Source organism: Vipera berus, assembly GCF_964194415.1.
Source record: "Vipera berus genome assembly, chromosome: 6".
Classification (NCBI taxonomy): Eukaryota; Metazoa; Chordata; class Lepidosauria; order Squamata; family Viperidae; genus Vipera; species Vipera berus.
In genome coordinates, this window is record NC_138208.1 from 7599732 (window position 1) to 7614946 (window position 15215).

The 15215-nt window shown below is 39.6% G+C and overlaps 1 protein-coding gene across 3 annotated transcripts in view; it reads right to left on the minus strand.

The window, feature by feature from the left end:
* CACNA2D1 (calcium voltage-gated channel auxiliary subunit alpha2delta 1) overlaps window positions 1-15215 on the minus strand; it is a 358403-nt gene that overhangs the window by 65127 nt on the left and 278061 nt on the right. For 2 of the 3 annotated variants that reach the window (XM_081330402.1, XM_081330400.1), the window contains exons 12-15: window positions 13886-13996; window positions 7661-7739; window positions 6292-6341; window positions 4535-4624 (exon numbers count right to left, since the gene is read on the minus strand). In XM_081330402.1, coding sequence (XP_081186528.1) covers window positions 4535-4624; window positions 6292-6341; window positions 7661-7739; window positions 13886-13996 — 330 coding nt within the window. The remainder of the gene's footprint in view (window positions 1-4534; window positions 4625-6291; window positions 6342-7660; window positions 7740-13885; window positions 13997-15215) is intronic. The other variant, XM_081330401.1, reaches the window with a different exon arrangement.

A 15215-nucleotide genomic window follows, 5' to 3' on the forward strand; every position in this document is an offset into this window, starting at 1 on the left:
AAGGAAAACCGGGTGAGAATCATAGAGTTATAAGGCTGGAAGGGACCTTACAGGTCTTCCAGTCCAACAATGGTCTATCTCAGAAGTATCACAATGAGACCTGAAGACTTTCGAGATCCAGCCTCAGGACTGCATGGAGGTACAATATTTGGGCAGCACTCATGAAATATGGCTACAGTGTGGAAGAGGCACACCATTTGTATCAGATATCTGAGAGAAATTGGAAAAACAGAAGAACAGAGAATGTGATTCAAAGACCATATACTAGAGTTCTATCTGTCTGTCTGTCTATCATACCTATCTATCTGTCTGTCTGTCTGTCTGTCTATCATAGATAGATAGATAGATAGATAGATAGATAGATAGATAGATAGATAGATAGATAGATAGATAGATAGATAGATATGGATGGATGGATGGATGGATGGATGGATGGATGGATGGATGGATAAATAGAGATAGATAGATAGATAGATAGATAGATAGATAGATAGATAGATAGATAGATAGATAGATAGATAGATAGATAGATAGAAGAGAGAGGAAGAGAGAGGAGAGAGAAGAGAGATAGATAGATAGATAGATAGATAGATAGATAGATAGATAGATAGATAGATAGATAGATAGATAGATATGGATGGATGGATGGATGGATAAATAGAGATAGATAGATAGATAGATAGATAGATAGATAGATAGATAGATAGATAGATAGATAGATAGATAGATAGATATGGAAAGATGATATAGATGATACAGACAGACAGATATAGATAGTTATGGAAAGATGATATACAAGATATAGATTAGATAGATAGATAGATAGATAGATAGATTAGATAGATAGATAGATAGATAGATAGATAGATAGATAGATAGATAGATAGATAGATAGATAGATAGATAGATAGATAGATAGATAGATAGATGAAAACAATATTTTAATGGCATGTGGGGTAGAAAAGTGTCCCCTAACCTCTAAGAAAAACACACTTTTGTCTGCAGCCCTAAAGTAAATCCTCAGTATCAGGTCATCTGAAGAACATATTGTCCAACATATTTATATAATTTAATCTGCTTTTCCGATGAGTTCCAAAGAATATTCCTATTCCTTGGAACTCATCGGCGGGGGAAAAATGATTAGGAGGACAGAATGGTTTTGCTTTGTTTTGGTGTCACTTTCCTTCTTTCCTTGCTGACATTTAAGAACAGGATGTGTAGGAAGACATGAACTTTATCCAGGACATTTCCAGTAAGGCCTTCCTCACTAACCAAGAAAGGATGGTCAATGAACTTCTGAGCATCAGAACTATAATGATGCAAAAGACTGACCTATTTGATAGGCTTGGCTTAGAATGGATGGAGCACGTTGAAAACATTAAGTATTATATTGTAAAGCTAACAGGAAAAGGTGGAAATTCAGCTGGCCGGGCAGCAATCATATATTACAGTAAACACTGTCGGGTTTAAGTGTGTATGTCAATGTTATCACCTTTCAGTGCCAAAGGTTTTAATAGCAGCGGTTGCATTCTTGCAATCTGTTTTGTAAATCGGTGTCGTTTCCTGTACAGACATTTATTTGACACATTTCCAGAGATGGATGAACAACCAGGAAAATCTTAGATTGTTCTGCCTTTAAGCAAAGCTAAACAAATAATGCTGGGCTGCAAATCAGTTCAGGCATTGGATGAAAAGAACAAAAATGGTTTAATATGTAGAGCCAAAGGTTTCAGCTAGGTTGGTCAATCTGTTCAGCAGAGTCATTCAAAGAGAAGCAACAGATGGAAACTAATCAAGGAGAGAAGCAACCCGGAACACTAAGGAGAAATTTCCTGAGAGTGAGGACAATTAATCAGCGGAATCGCTTGCCTTCAGAAGTTGTAGGTGCTCCATCACTGGAAAGAGGAGATTGGACCATCATTTGCCTGAAACGATATACGTTTTCCTGCTTTGAGCAGGGGGTTGGACTAGAAGATCTCCAAGGTCCCTTCCAAATCTGATGTTCTGTTAATTAGCTTCCAAGCATCCAAGGAAGGAAGACTCTAAAAGAGCAACATACAGTGTGGGGTCCTTGGTGCTCTCTGCACTTGGTGATTTTCTTGCAGACGTTTCATTACCCAAACTTGGTAATATCATCTGTTGCAGGAACTGGGTGTGACCAGTCTAGAGAAAAGAAGGACCAGGGATGACATGATAGCAGCATTCCAGTGTTTGAGGGGCTACCACAAAGAAGGGAGGGGGTCAACCTATGCTCCAAAGCACCAGGACAAGAAACAACAGATGGAAACCTTGGTGGAGCAGTGAGCTAATGCCTCCTTAAGTAACACCAGCTGCTTGCAATTAGTACAGGTTCGCATCCCACAAGGCTCAAGGTTGACTCAGCCTTCCATCCTTCCGAGGTAGGTAAAATGAGGACCCAGATTGTTGGGGGCAATAAGCTGACTTTGTAAAAATTCCACTTGGGGGTCCCCAAAAGCCCTAATAAGCAGGCATATACATAGAATGAAGGCTATTGCTAAGCACATTGATTTGTGCTTTAGATTGTAAGCCGCCCTGAGTCTTCGGAGAAGGGCGGGATATAAATGGGATTTTTTAAAAAAAACTAATCAAGGAGAGAAACAACCTGGAATTAAGGAGAAACTTCCTGACAGTGAAGGCAATTAACCAGTGGAACAATTTGCCTTCAGAAGTTGTAGGTTCTTCAACACTGGAGGTATTTAAGAAGAGACTGGACAGCCATTTGTCTGAAATGGTATAGGCCAGGGTTTCCTGCCTGAGCAGGGGGTTGGACTAGAAGACCTCCAAAGTCCCTCCCAGCTCTGTTATTCTGTTTTTCCAAAAGAAAATTCTTCATTTTTTTTTTAAAATATCAAACACGAGAGGAATAAAAATGTATATCTTGCTGAGATCATTTCTCAAGATTCAGAATGGCGCTGAATTTCTAGGGGAAGAAAAAGATTTTTGCAATGGATAAGGAGCTGCCAGTTGCAGTTAATCCTGCTCTTGCAAACACAGTTGAGCCCAACTTTTATGTCGCTAAGCAAGACACTCGTTAAGTGAGTTTTGCCCCATTTACAACCTTTCTAGCCACGGTTGTGAAGTGAATCACTGCAGTAGTTAAGTTAGTAACAGGATTGTTAAGTGAATCTGGATTCCCCTTTGACTTTGCCTGTCAGAAGGTCGCAAAATTTGATCCTATGACCCCAGAACACTGCAACCATCATAAATGCGAATCAGTTGACAAGCATATGGATTTTGATCACCTGACCACAAGGATGCTGCAACAGTTGTGCTTGTGAAAAACAGTCGCAAGTCCCTTTTTCCAGTGTAACTTTGAACAGTCAAAAAATAAACTGTTTTACAATAATAAGATGGGCGAAATTTTTTGGTTACTATATAGAATTAGAAAAATGGCAAAGTCTATGGGAAAGAAACTATAAATTGACAATGTCAACTTCCTATAAAGAAAACTTACATAAAATGTTGTATAGATGGCACTTGCCACCAGCAAGATTAGCAAAAAATGTTTTAAAATATGTCAGATAGATGCTGGAAATGTAAACACAAGTCGGGCACGTATTATCATGTTTGGTGGACATGCGATAAAGCAAAGAATTATTGGGGAAAGATACATACCTGGCTAGAAAAGATCTTAGGAGAACACGTTGATTTTAAACCTCAACTTTTTTTTATTCGATATAGTTCCAAAAAAGACTAACAAACAAAGCTTATACTTGACTTTGCATGCCACAACAGCGGCAAGAATTATATTTACCCAACACTGGAAAAATGAAAGAATGTCATCAGATGAAGAAATAATTAAAAAAAATACTAGAATGCGCAGAGATTGACTATGACACTGAAAGAAAAAGAAGAAATGGACTATTATGAAACTTGGGATATATTTCACTATTGGCTGGAGGAAAGAAGAAAGGATTAGGAATTAAATATGTATTACCATGTAAGACAGCACGTTGGTTAAAAAATTATTATTGTATGTATGGAAAAAATGAATAAAAACACTTATATACAAAAAATAAAATAAAAAATAAACTGTTGTGTGTCAAGGACTACTTCTATCTAGCTTTCTCCCATCTCAAAAATGTGAGGGCTACAATAAATAAGGAGCATAATACTGTGAATGCCTCCCTAAGTAACACCAGCTCCCTGCAATTAGTGCAGGTTCGAGTCCCACCAGGCTCAAGGTTGACTCAGCCTTATAAAAGCCCTAATAAGCAGGCATATACATAGAATGAAGGCTACTGCTAAGCTTGTAAGCCGCCCTGAGTCTTCGGAGAAGGGCGGGATATAAATGGAATTAAAATAAAATAAAAAAATCCAAGTAGGCTTCACTAATATTTCTTCTCCTATGAATTGACTTTTCTCCCTTGGTATCCCTAATATTTAGCAAACCTTTTGTTGTTTGTTTGTTTGTTTTGTTAAAGAGATTAACAAAATCAATTGCAACATTTTAGGGCAATTAATCATTTCATTACTAACGATTTTCTCTCCAAAACACACATATTGGACCTACCAGGGCATCTAAATAGACGTTGGTCCACTGGACTTGTTTCGCTTTTTGCTCAGCTAGTACCATAGGCCTGCCCAAAACATCCAAGTATTCCTGTTTTTTTTAAATAATAATAATAATAATTATAAAGCAGAAATTGAGTGAGCTGGTTAGTGGATGACATTTTTCCCCCAAAAAAAGTCTAATCAGGCAATTCAAGGTTTGTTACAGCAATCCATGATATCACCATAGACTATTAATAACATTATTATTGACAATGTATTGTAAACAACCTTGGTGGACCACAGAGAAATGTTTGTGCAAAACATTTATATAAATACATTTGACTGGACATAAGAATGGGCACCATATCAACAAAAGGCTGCCCAACAACCATGCTTCTTTACACATGTTGTTACAACAGAGTAAATTGTTTACTCTTTTGGTCTGCCCAAAACAACTGAGTATTCCTGGGTTTGTTTGTTTGTTTTTTAAAAGGCAAAGACTTAATGAGCTGAAGGTGTAAATCAGGCCAAAGGCCACACACTTAAAATTATAACAGAGAAAATGATTTTTGCTTCATCTGGATTGAACTTATCAGTTATATACAATGAATATGTAATGTTTGTTTAATACCTGGTTCCTGTTCTTCGATCATCTAAGGAAATAGGTATGTTGTTTCTTTATATGCTACTGTATTGTTAAATTTTTAGTAAATTGAATAGTCAGTATTCAGAAGAAAGCCAGTATGGTTTAGTGATGAAGACACCAATCACCAGAAGACTGTGAGTTCTAGTCCCACCTTAGACATGAAAGCCGGCTGGGTGACTTTGGGCCAATCACCAGGAGACCGTGAGTTCTAGTCTCACCTTAGATATGAAAGCCACCTGGATGACTTTGGGCCAATTACCAGGAGACTGTGAGTTCTAGTCCCACCTTAGACATGAAAGCCGGCTGGGTGACTTTGGGCCAATTACCAGGAGACTGTGAGTTCTAGTCTCACCTTAGATATGAAAGCCACCTGGATGACTTTGGGCCAATTACCAGGAGACTGTGAGTTCTAGTCCCACCTTAGACATGAAAGCCGGCTGGGTGACTTTGTGCCAATCACCAGGAGACTGTGAGTTCTAGTCCCACCTTAGACACGAAAGCCGGCTGGGTGACTTTGGGCCAATCACCAGGAGACCGTGAGTTCTAGTCTCACCTTAGATATGAAAGCCACCTGGATGACTTTGGGCCAATTACCAGGAGACTGTGAGTTCCAGTCCCACCTTAGACATGAAAGCCGGCTGGGTGACTTTGTGCCAATCACCAGGAGACTATGAGTTCTAGTCCCACCTTAGACACGAAAGCCGGCTGGGTGACTTTGGGCCAATCACCAGGAGACCATGAGTTCTAGTCCCACCTTAGACACGAAACCCGGCTGGGTGACTTTGGACCAATCACTAGTAGACTGTGAGTTCTAGTCCCACCTTAGACACGAAACCCGGCTGGGTGACTTTGGGCCAATCACTAGGAGACTGTGAGTTCTAGTTCCACCTTAGACACAAAAGCCGGCTGGGTGACTTTGGGCCAGTCACTCTCTCTTAGCCCATGTTGTCAGGCTTAGGTGAAAAGCAGGATTGGTTCCTATCAAAAGCAATGGATCAATATCTTTCCCTCAAACAATTCTTTATACGAGATTTTTTTTAACTAGCTATTGCATACGGATGAATTTTTATTTCTTCCGCTTTAGAACTGGCATTCCTGATCAATAAATTACTGCAAAAATACACAAATACCTGTGTGTTTATTCTTATGGCGCCAATGGAAGGAATTTCATAATAATAACCTGAAATAGAAAATTCAGTACAGAACTTTTGAGTTTAACTGAAATACTGATTTCCAGACAGAATACTAAAAATGTTATGACTATGAACACGGAGTCAACAGCAGAAGAAACTGTGAAATTCAGATTCAGGAGCCATACATATTTAAAGATTGCTGATATAAATTTCCTGGTGATTTTTTTTTTCTGTACTCGGGATTCGACCCGCCAAACTGCCGACCTTCTGATCTAAACCAAACCTGGAAGTGACAGAATCACAGGTGTTTTTTTTGTTTAGGCCCACCTAAACCAGCAATAAACTCTTCTATATTGGCCACACAAATATCTAAGCTGCATGTCATTGTTCTATGTTCAAAAGGTCTCCCAATTAAATTAATTGGTAATAATTGACGACAAATTACTTAAACGAAACACGTAAACATGTATCTTTGATGATGCACACATTAAGTTTATCATATGCTGATTTAGCAAGGGAGAGGACGTATATAACTAACAAAACTATACGAAGTTTATAAATAGCAAATAAATAAAACTACCAAGGACATAAACCTGATTTTATTTCTACACAAAAGAAAACTAGGTTTTCCATATTTTGCTACCTGCTTTATTAATAGTCTATTGTTCTTAATATTAATATGCACTTTTAGCTGAGGGATCCTTGGTGCTCTCTGAGCTTGGTCGTTTCCTTGCAGACGTTTCATTACCCAACTAGGTAACCTCATCAGTGCTAGAAGGGAGGAGGAGGAGGAGGAGGAGGAGGAGGAGGAAGAGGAGGAGAAATGTGAGGTTCTTGGTGCTCTCTGAGCTTGCTTGCTTTCTTGCAGATGTTTCATTACCCAACTAGGTAACCTCATCAGTGCTAGAAGGGAGGAGGAGGAGGAGGAGGAGGAGGAGGAGGAGGAGGAGGAGGAGGAGGAGGAGGAGGAGGAAGAGGAGGAGAAATGTGAGGTTCTTGGTGCTCTCTGAGCTTGCTTGCTTTCTTGCAGACGTTTCATTACCCAACTAGGTAACCTCATCAGTGCTAGAAGGGAGGAGGAGGAGGAGGAGGAGGAGGAGGAGGAGAAATGTGAGGTTCTTGGTGCTCTCTGAGCTTGCTTGCTTTCTTGCAGACATTTCATTACCCAACTAGGTAACATCATCAGTGCTAGCAGGGTGTGAGTTTTGCTCTCTTTTTACATCTCAACCCTGAGCTGCAAATATTCTCCTTTACAGGCTTAAAAGTATCAGAGGGCACTGAGCAGCAACACTGTTATAGATAAATATAAACTGCATCTTGTTATAAAGCATGTATTCATTTATTCATGCATATAAACACACAGTACCTTTATTTTCACAGGCCATCCACTGTATGGGTCCTTTGTCATAATTATGTTGACCAACAGAAAATGTAAACACACGGACCTAAAAAAGAAATATATATATGTGTGTGTGTGTGTTAGATAAGCATCAGCTAAAAATGCCGCTGTGCGTATAATATGGCTGGACCTTTCCTATTAGCAATGCTTGGATCTTTTGAACACATTCATGAGAGCTAATAGGAAACGATATAAGAAAAAAATAAACTTTGCCGTTAGAAAAAAACGATGGGTTGATACTGCCACAGCATTAAATAATGGTTGCCACCTAGTGGAAGAGCTGTTGATGAGTGACAAAAATTTCTAGTTTTTTAAGATGAGTCTCGTTTAGCCTTAATTAACCACCTTAATTGTATGATGATCACCTTTGGCTATCTAAATTAAGTTGTTTAAGGAAGCCCTAGGTTGTTGTGAAACTATTCAAAGCTGTTGGAGTTGTTTCTACCCAGCCTTAGCTTCTCTATGCCTCAAACTTTCTTGGGTTTTAAGTAAAGGTAAAGGTTACCCCGCGCATGCGTGCTAGTTGTTTCCAACTCTAGGGGCCGGTGCTCATCTCCGTTTCAAAGCCGAAGAGCCACCGCTTGTCCGAGGACGTCTCCGTGGTCATGTGGCCGGCATGACTAGATGCCAAAGGCGCACAGAGCGCTGTTACCTTCCCACCGTAGTGGTCCCTATTTTTCTATTTGCATTTTTACATGCTTTCGAACTGCTAGGTTGGCAGAAGCTGGGACGAGTAACAGGCGGCTCACTCTGTTATGCAGCACTCGGGATTCGACCCGCCAAACTGCCGACCTTCTGATCGACAAGCTCAGCGTCCTAACCCACTGAGCCACCACATCGCTGTTGCAGTTGTTTCTACCCAGCCTTAGCTTCTCTATGCCTCAAACTTTCTTGGGTTTTACCAGCTCTCAATTTTTCCTAAACATCTCCAGGTTGAGGTATCCAAGGATCTTAACAAAGGGAACCCAAGAAGTAGGAGGGGGCCTAGAGAAGAAGGATTTTCTCTGCCGTGGCTCGTCTTCCCCTTTGGAACTTTTACCCCGTGAAACTGCCTATACCCTATGCCATTTCAGTTGTCCAATCTCTTCTTAAAAACCTCCAGTGTTGGAGCACCCACAGCTTTTGGAGGGCAAGTCAATTCACTGCTTAATTGTTCCGTCAGGAAATTTCTCCTTAGTTCTAGGTTGCTTCTCTCCTTGATTAGTGTCCATCCATTGCTCCTTGTCTTGCCCTCTAGTGCTTTGGAGAATAGGTTGAGACACAAACCCCATTTCTTTGTGGCAGCCCCTGAAATAGTGGAACACTGCTATCATGTCATCTCTAGACCTTGTCTTCATTAAACTACACATACCTAATTCCAGCAACTGTTCCTTGTATGTTTTAGCCTCCAGTCCCCTGATCATCTTTGTTGCTCTTCTCTGCACTCTTTCTAGAATCTCAACATCTTTTTTTTTAATATCGGTGGCACAACTGACTCAATAAAATGATCAAATGAATAATGTGTGAATGAGGAATTTGGTCTCCTCTGTCCATTAAAAACAGATGTAGCTTCTGTAAGGATTTGTGAATTTCATAATGCAAGACCAGGGAAGATAAAACATTAAAGTGAGCCAGTACCTGTACCACAGTCTTTTGATGAACAGAATGCCTAAGTCGTTGGAAAAGTTTTTAAAAATCCTCGGGGGTAAATGGTATCAGGCAATTCGCCTAGATTCTATTTTTAGGCTCACCATCTATAAAGTTCCTTGTCTAAAAAAATTGTTTCACTTTTTAAAGGCTCCCAGGTAATCAGCAATTCAAAGAGAATATGAGGAGAGCTAATTTGGATTCTACATTTCGGTGCCAATTAGACTGAAAATTGTCAATCAAAGTTAGAGGGGTGAGGTCCACTGGGAAGAAACTTAATTTCAGCCAATAATTCATCAGACAAAGTTGGGCTTTGGCCTCAACCTTAATCAGGCCTGCTTCCAGCTTGCATGCCAAGTTAGATGATACTGAGAAGACAACCCAAGGGAAGGATGGGTTTAATCCTTTCCAACTTGGCAAAACAGCAACAAGAGAGCTAGGATTGGGACAGACGTTGGATAAACCTTTAGCCGAGTTCAAAAATATTGTTTATTCAGATAATTCATCTCCAGATCTGAAAATGGATCTATGTGTGTTGGGTTGAACATGAACTGTGAATCTACTTTACAACCAGCTTCGCAGCACATTGTTAAGCCCCTAACACTGATCCTTTTATGTGGAACTTCATAAACCAGGTTTAATATCAAGAAATAAGAATTTAGGATATACAGTAGAATCACACATGCTAGGAAAGACTCCTGTCTTCATGTGAAGAGGGAACTCTGTGAATTGTTTGAACCCCCTTTTTCTCAGAATGACAAGCCCTAATTATTCTCTTCTCAGAAAACCTTTTTTTTTTGGGGGGGTGAGTGAGATACATCAAAAATTCCAGAATGTCAGTGAATTCTTTTATACAGATGTGCAAGTGGGAGAAGCAGGGTTTTGCCCTTGGCCAACAAATTTTCTTCAAATGCTGCGATGGTCATTAAATAGTCATTCCTAGTAATTGCAAATTTTCATTTATACTTTTACCGTGTACACATCTTTGTGTGTATGCATTTTAATTTTCCAACAAATGAATTCTTCAAATAAGCATCAGGAATTACAACATCCCTAAGTATGAAGGTGCACATAGCTGCACTCTATTGATTGATTGGCTCAAATGAGCGGTTTCTGAGTAAAGCCTGGTTCCCCTCAACGTCTAATTTCTTGGTACAAAATCGCCTTTTGAAAAAAAATACAACAAAAGGCACATCACACCTCATTTCAGAAAGAGACTCATCTCTCCCCTGAACAACCGTCTTAGATTTCCCTCAGGATCAGATCAATTTAACTAGGAAATTGACTCCCAGCTCTGTGGCCCAGGGCAGGTATAATGTTTCCAAAAACAATATATCATTGGTGGAACTAAACAGTCTTCCAAAAAGTCAAGTTGTTACCAATTCAGGCCTATTAGACATAACGGAGCTTTATAAAAATGACACTTTATAATCAGTCTGTGTCACTCGCCAGATGCTAGAACATTCTATGCGCAGACCATTGATTAAATAAATGTATGCACGAACGGCAGTCAGCGCCCGCAATTATTCATAGCTGCAAAGACATTTCTGCAAAGTGACGGACCACTTAGCTGAAATTTCAAATTCAGTTATAAGGAAGAGCTCGCCTGACATTCTTTAAGCTGGTTAGTCTTCTTATCAATCAGTGACCTAGGATCTGGCCATAATTGCTGTCTCTGGCCAGTAAAAATCAGCAGCAATCTGCTTCAAGGACTTCATTGCAGATTCCATCCAGCTCACTCTAAACCAGGGGTCTTCAAACTTGGCCCTTTTACGACTTGTGGACTTCAACTCCCAGAATTCCTCAGCCAGCGTGCCGGGCTGAGGAATTCTGGGAGTTGAAGTCCACAAGTCGTAAAAGGGCCAAGTTTGAAGACCCCTGCTCTAAACAGTAGTGGCTGGTTGACTAGCCCCCAAAATTGGAATTTCATACATCTGGTAGAAGGTATAGAAGGAACTGCTATGGGAGACCCTCAAATACTGGAATGCTATCATGTCATCCCTAACCCTTCTTTTCTCTAGACTAGCCATACCTATTTCCTGCAACCATTCTTCATGTTGTTGTTTTTTTCTTCTCCTGTCTTTTAATCATCTTAGTTGCTCTTCTTTGAGACTTTGGGAAAAGTGCAGAGAAGAGCAACTAAGATGATTAGGGAGATGGAGGCTAAAACATTTGAAGAATGGTTGCAGGAATTGGGTATGGCTAGCCTAGAGCAGGGGTGTCAAACTGGCAGCCTGCGGGCCAGACACGTCACGAGGAAACCGCACCACCCCATTGCCGGCAATGGGGGGAAAAACTCCGATACGTCACGTGATGTCACATGACGTCGTGAGTTTGACATGTCTGGCCTAGAGAAAAGAAGGACCAGGAATTAAATGATAGCAGTTATTCCAGTATTTGAGGGACTGCTACAAAGAAGAGGGGGGCAACTTATTTCCCAAAGCACCAGGGGGAAGGACGAGAAACAATGGTTGCAAACTGATCAAAGAGAGAAGCAACCTGGAATTAAGGAGAAGCTTCCTGACAGTGAGGACAATTAACCAGTGGAACAGAAGTTGCCTTCAGAAGTTGTAGGTGCTCCATCACTGGAGGTTTTTAAGAAAAGACTGGACAGACACCTGTCTGAAATGGTATATGAGTCTCCTGTCTGAGCAAAGGGTTGGACTAGAAGACCTCCAAGGTCCCTTCTAGCTCTATTCCGATTGGTCCCAGCCACCATATGCTACCCCAGATGAAGGTGGCACTATGCTATCTCCCATGCTACTAAAAATATTACTGTTGAGTGCAGATAGTTATTGGGTCCCTAACTGTAGAACCGATACTGTATGGCACTATCACCATTCAACTTCCCTTGCTCCAGTTCTGCTGGTGACAGCAATCCTCCCAACTCAATTGTCCAAGAAGAGGGAAGGGGAGACTTGAGCAAAAACTAGAATACAGCTAATTTCATGAAATTGGTTTTGAAGACCCTTCATCAAGCATTCTTCCAGAAGATAGGCTTAAGATACAGGAGGATCTTGACAGACTCGAACACTGGGCGCTATCTAACAAAATGAAATTCAATGGTGAAAAAAGTACGGTTCTACATTTAGGCAGGAAAAATCAAATGCACAGGTATAGTAGAGGTGGTACCTTGCTCAATAGTAGTAACTGTGAGAGAGATCTTGGAGTCCTAGTGGACAATCACTTAAATATGAGCCAGCAGTGTGCTGCAGCTGCCAAAAAAGCCAACACAGTGCTAGGCTGCATTAACAGAGGGATAGAATCAAGATCACGTGAAGTACTAATACCACTTTACAATGCCTTGGTAAGGCCACACCTGGAATATTGCATCCAGTTTTGGTCACCACGATGTAAAAAAGATGTCAAGACTCTAGAAAGAGTACAGAGAAGAGCAACAAAGATGATTGGGGGACTGGAGGCTAAAACATATAGGGAACGGTTGCTGGAATTGGGTATGTGTAGTTTAACGAAGAGAAGGGTGAGGGGTGACAGGATAGGAGCGTTCCAATATCTCAGGGGCTGCCACAAAGAAGAGGGAGTCAAGCTATTCTCCAAAGGACCTGAAGGCAGGACAAGAAGCAACGGATGGAAACTAGTCAAGGAGAGAAGCAACCTAGAACTAAGGAGAAACTTCCTGACAGTTAGAACAATTAACCAGTGGAACCACCTGCTTCCAGAAGTTGTGAATGCTCCAACACTGGAAGTTTTTAAGAAGAGACTGGACAGCCATTTGTCTGAAATGGTATAGGGTTTCCTGCCTTAGCAGGGGGTTGGACTAGATGACCTCCAAGGTCCCTTCCAACTTATTATTATTATTATATGTGAAAGCTGAATAGATAAGACTGTGTCCTCAGCTCCTGCCAACAACCCACTGAATGAAAGTTGAGGAATTCCCAACTCCATTCAGCTAGGGATCTTGCCGCCATATTAACAACATTTGCAAAGGTGGGGTAGTGAAGATGGTGTTGAGTGAAGATACAGTGTTGTTAGTGTGGATCCGAGATTGCTTGGACAGAGAACCCCAAAATGGTGTGATTGAGCTCTATTACAATCTTTTGAAAGTCAAGAGACCCTGGAATTTCAAACCCTGGTGACTCATAGGCACATCCATCCAGTTTCCTTGGCAACAATTGAAAGTTGACCTCAGCCTTCTTCCAGAATGGTTTTCAATTTCCCACTGTAGTACAGGTTTGGTATTTCCAGAAAGTCACTCATCCAAATACTAACCAGGCCTGATCCTACTTAGCTTCTGAGCCCAGCTGGTCAACCTGTTGCTACTCCAGCTGTGACGTAGTTTCTGTTATCTTCTTAAATTATCACATTTCTTTTTTTATCATTGCCTAAAATATATTCAATATTATATCAGTGTGAAAATGAAAATATTACTCTAAAATACAGTAAAGCTATTTTTAAAAAATTCCACTGTTCATTCCTTTATATGCACTGACCTAAATTCACACACGTTACACATTTGTGTCACCTTCTTGGTTTTTTTTTTTAAAAAAATTACAAATTATTTTAGACAAAGTAAATATCAAAATATTTTTACTAGAGAGATCTTACCTTCTTGTCCTTGTTGTATTTCTCAAATATCTCCTGAGCTTTTTCTTCACCTCCATCAGTAAACAACATTATAATTTTGTTGCAGTTAGCTCTGAAGACACTCTGATTATCCTAGAGTAGATGAAAATGTAGTCAGAAGATATACATTCAATTTTGCAACTACTAAGATTGTTGGCCGAGCAGGTCCAAAAATAGTCAGGGAAATGTAAACTGCCCTGAGTCCTTCGGGAATAGGGCGGTATAAAAATTTAACTAAATAAATAAACAAATGATTGAAGCCTGAGAAATGGGCCTCTTGTCAGTTAACAGGAGTACTGAATTACCACCAGCTTATCAAATACCAGGAGCTGAGGGCATAAACATGACTTATAGAACAGCCCAAAGCATGGTAACCAAATTCAATCTCACATCATTATTCTGGAACACATATATTTGGCTTCATCCATAAGATAATTTCTTCCTGCTATTCACATAAAGATTGGTAAACTCACTTCACAGAGAAAAGACAGGATATGAATGTCATTTATAAGTAAAATTGGAATCCACTCACTTATTCAATAATTAAGCCCATTCTAAACTATCATTGGTTTATGGTACTACAAAAATGTCAATACACCAAAATTAAGTTTTTAACTAAGATTACTAAATTGAATGAGTCTTAAATATTGAGTCTTAAATATTTTAAGCTATTATCTATCCATCTATTTTTTTTCCAAATGCTCTCCCTAGGTTAATAAAACCAGCAATAGGATCTAAACTCAGAAATAAAACATTTATGTAGAAATAAAAAAAAAATTCACATAGGATCCAACACACATTCTTGTTGCTTTGGAAATCTGACAGTGTAAACTTTTTTAAAAAAATGCTTCATAAATGTTATTAATTACCCATGATAAAACTTGCTCATATTTCAGATTCTGTGATGATACAGAAAACTCCATATACACATGAATAAATAAAATAATTTATAAAGATACAACCTGTGAATAATTACCATGGTTTAAGCAAAGGGACCGTATTTCAGATATTTAATAAAAGCAAAAAAAAATTTCAGAAAGTAACTGCATATCTCAATTGATAACCAATTTAAATAATATCTTGAAAGTGCTTATCGGTCAAATAAAGATTTAGGAACTGAATATTGAATTACCACTAAATGGACACAGCTGGATACATACAGTAATTTCAGCTTTACCACGAAGAATTGAATATTAAATTAGTAGCTGTCTTTAGACGTTATACAGGTAGTTCTTGACTTACAACAGTTCACTTTGTGACTGTCCAAATCACAACAGCACTGGAAAAAATGACATGACCATTTTTCACACTT